The 2,567-nt window shown below is 50.4% G+C and overlaps 1 protein-coding gene across 1 annotated transcript in view; it reads right to left on the bottom strand.

Annotated features, from left to right (window-relative positions):
* Positions 1-1,053: 1,053 nt before the first annotated feature.
* Positions 1,054-2,567, bottom strand: part of CUNH11orf53 (chromosome unknown C11orf53 homolog) — a gene marked incomplete at its 5' end in the record, with an annotated part of 1,864 nt that continues 350 nt past the window's right edge. Inside the window, 2 exons of the mRNA XM_023709474.1 lie at positions 1,054-1,786; positions 2,496-2,567. The exon at positions 2,496-2,567 is cut by the window's right edge and continues 22 nt beyond it. Coding sequence (XP_023565242.1) covers positions 1,385-1,786; positions 2,496-2,567 — 474 coding nt within the window. The remainder of the gene's footprint in view (positions 1,787-2,495) is intronic.

Here is a 2,567-nt window from a genome sequence, read left to right on the forward strand (position 1 = left end):
TGTAAATGTGAATTAATGCTTTCATTTGAATTTCTGGACTCCTACATAGCTGAGGTATATGAGACACTGACAAAAGATGTGATGGAGATTGTAGTGAAGAGCTCTGGCCATTTGGGTGGAAAATTAATCTTAGCCTCCTGAAGATGGTTAGGAGGGACCAGAGGAATGAGAAAGGTAGGAGAAGGAAATAAACAAAGGAAGACAAGAGGAAGGGTGGAGGTGTAATCTGTAGGCCTCAACTGAGGCATTTGCAAAGTCAAACTGTAAGGCATTTATGATGGGTGTGCCCTCAGACAGGTGCACTGCTTGGTGGGGATTACTATGGAATTGACAGAGGGATTCACCCCAGTTAAACTTCCCCGAGACAGGCTAGTGTTCAGATGTCAGTTTCTTCATTTTTACATAGTAAGAGTTGTATGTCCCTGACCAATAAGTCACCAGAAGGGCCTTCCTTCAATATCAGGAAATGCTCTGTGTAGTGCTACTGCCTCACAGGTGACAGCGCATACTTCTCGGCCGCGTCTTTGCTTCTCCATGTCCTGTACTCTGTTCCTTGCTAGCAGCTTAGTTAGTCCTGCTTTCACTCTTTTTCTTGGGTACCCATGGATTCTCATCTCATCACTGAATGCCCATTGTACTCATTTACTTAGACAACTGTAAGGAGATAAGTGATAGGTAAGGCTATCATTGATAAAAGAAGACCACTTAGGTCTTTTTGAGGATTGAACTAATTTTTGGACATCCTGGGGTTTTTGAGCAGAGTTAATACTATGTACAAAACTATAGTCTCCTGAGTTCCCACTGCTTTATGGGCAATAAAGCATTGATATATGGTGCTGTATTTATATATGGTGCCTTATTCTTACAAGACCTTTGCATGGTCCATTAATGAGGCAATGTATATGACACTTAACTTTTTAGAATTACATGGCATGAGTTTTATTTTATGTGTTTCGACCTATATTATATTGTATCCATTCTCTTTCACTAACGAATATAGTTCGTAACTAAGAAAGACCACGCAGGAAAATCATTATGTTTTATGATCTACAAATTTTTTAATGTAATTTAAGAAAACAAATCGGCACCAAAAATGATACTTAAAGGACAACAGACGATTCAAAGTGTGAGGTGTTATGAAAGTTTCAAACGGACCTCACTGTAAGATTGTTTTGCTAGAACCTGGTCCATGACGCATTTAATTAACATTGGGTCTGTTTCAGCGGGGTTACAGAGGGGAGGATTACAAAGGAATGCCATCGTCCATGAATGCCATCGTCGTATCCTAAAAGTCCAGTTCTGAATAAGCAGGCACACCTAAAAACAATCTGTGGAATATTGAACCACCTTAAAGAAAAGCCTAGAAGTCCTTTGGTCTACGACCTCAGTAAGCTCTGCGGCACTCGTAGGACCCCCAGGCCATACTCCCGTCTTCTTTTGTCCAAGGTGAGGGGTCATGAAGGGAAGAGGTGTCTGTCCCCTCCTCTGGGGAGAGGGGCAACCCCTTGGGCAGGAGGTCGTTTGACATGGTCATGAAAGGGGTAAAAGGGTAGGGGGGCGGGGCGGGGTACCCGGCTGCATGGTGCAGGTCCTCCAGCGCGTGCAGCGGGTAGGGCTGAGTCCCGGCCAGCGAGGCGCCCCAGCTCGCGCTCCGGGGCTGGGAGGCGCTCGCGGGCTCCAGCGGAGAAAGGCAGCTCGCGCTGGACGGTAAGGTCTGCAGAGCCTCGGCAGGCACTGGGTCCGGCTGGACGAACCCGTCGGGCACTGTCTGCTCCCAAGAATCCCTCTAAAGAGAGGAGAAGCCAGGAGGAGGTTATCCTGAGCAAACTCACAGCTGAGAGAAATCCGGCGCTGCTGCTGGGCGGGCCTACAGAGCCGCCTTGCTGCCCTCCCGAGGCAGCCCAGGTGCGCGCCGGAGACTTGGCCCCCTGCAGTCTTACCCCGCCAGGAGGAGCTCGGAGAGTTCCCTGTACTGTGTGTACTGAGATGCTTTCCTCCAAATCATTAGACTAATGAGAGAAATGAAACGAGCACCACCTGCCGCTTTACGGTAATGCCCTGTTCTGCATTCTCTTCTGGACCCCGTTTACTCTGAGGTCCAGAATCCCTTTGCCCTGCTGGGACAGGTGGCTCCATCCCTCAGGGACGAGTGGGGCTATGCCCATGAGGCGAGCTTTTCCTGGCAGGCAGGCCATGCTTCAGCGAGCCTAGGAAAGCCAGGAGCTTCCTCTCTTCCTCCCGGTGCACTGGTCCATTCAAGGCGGTGCCACCCACCAAGGTCTTAACTCTGAGCGCCTCACTTTTTCCATGTATAAAATGGGGCTTTCACAAATACTTCCTGTTATTGCAAGCCCTTTGCAAGGGCACCCAAAGGCCTGGGGAGGGTAGGCGCAGGAGTTATTGCCGGCTCCCGCCCCTTTGCTCTAGGGCTCCACCTTAGGGCGCGCTCCTCGGGAGGGAGCCGGCGCAGCGACCCCATCGGGACGCGAACTCACCAGCAGGAAGTGCGCGGGGTCTCCGGGAAAGGGTGGCGGCAGCAGCGGCGGCAGCGACGCGGCGCCCAGGAG

The sequence above is a fragment of the Octodon degus genome, unplaced genomic scaffold (assembly GCF_000260255.1).
Source record: "Octodon degus isolate 3935 unplaced genomic scaffold, OctDeg1.0 scaffold00012, whole genome shotgun sequence".
Classification (NCBI taxonomy): domain Eukaryota; kingdom Metazoa; phylum Chordata; class Mammalia; order Rodentia; family Octodontidae; genus Octodon; species Octodon degus.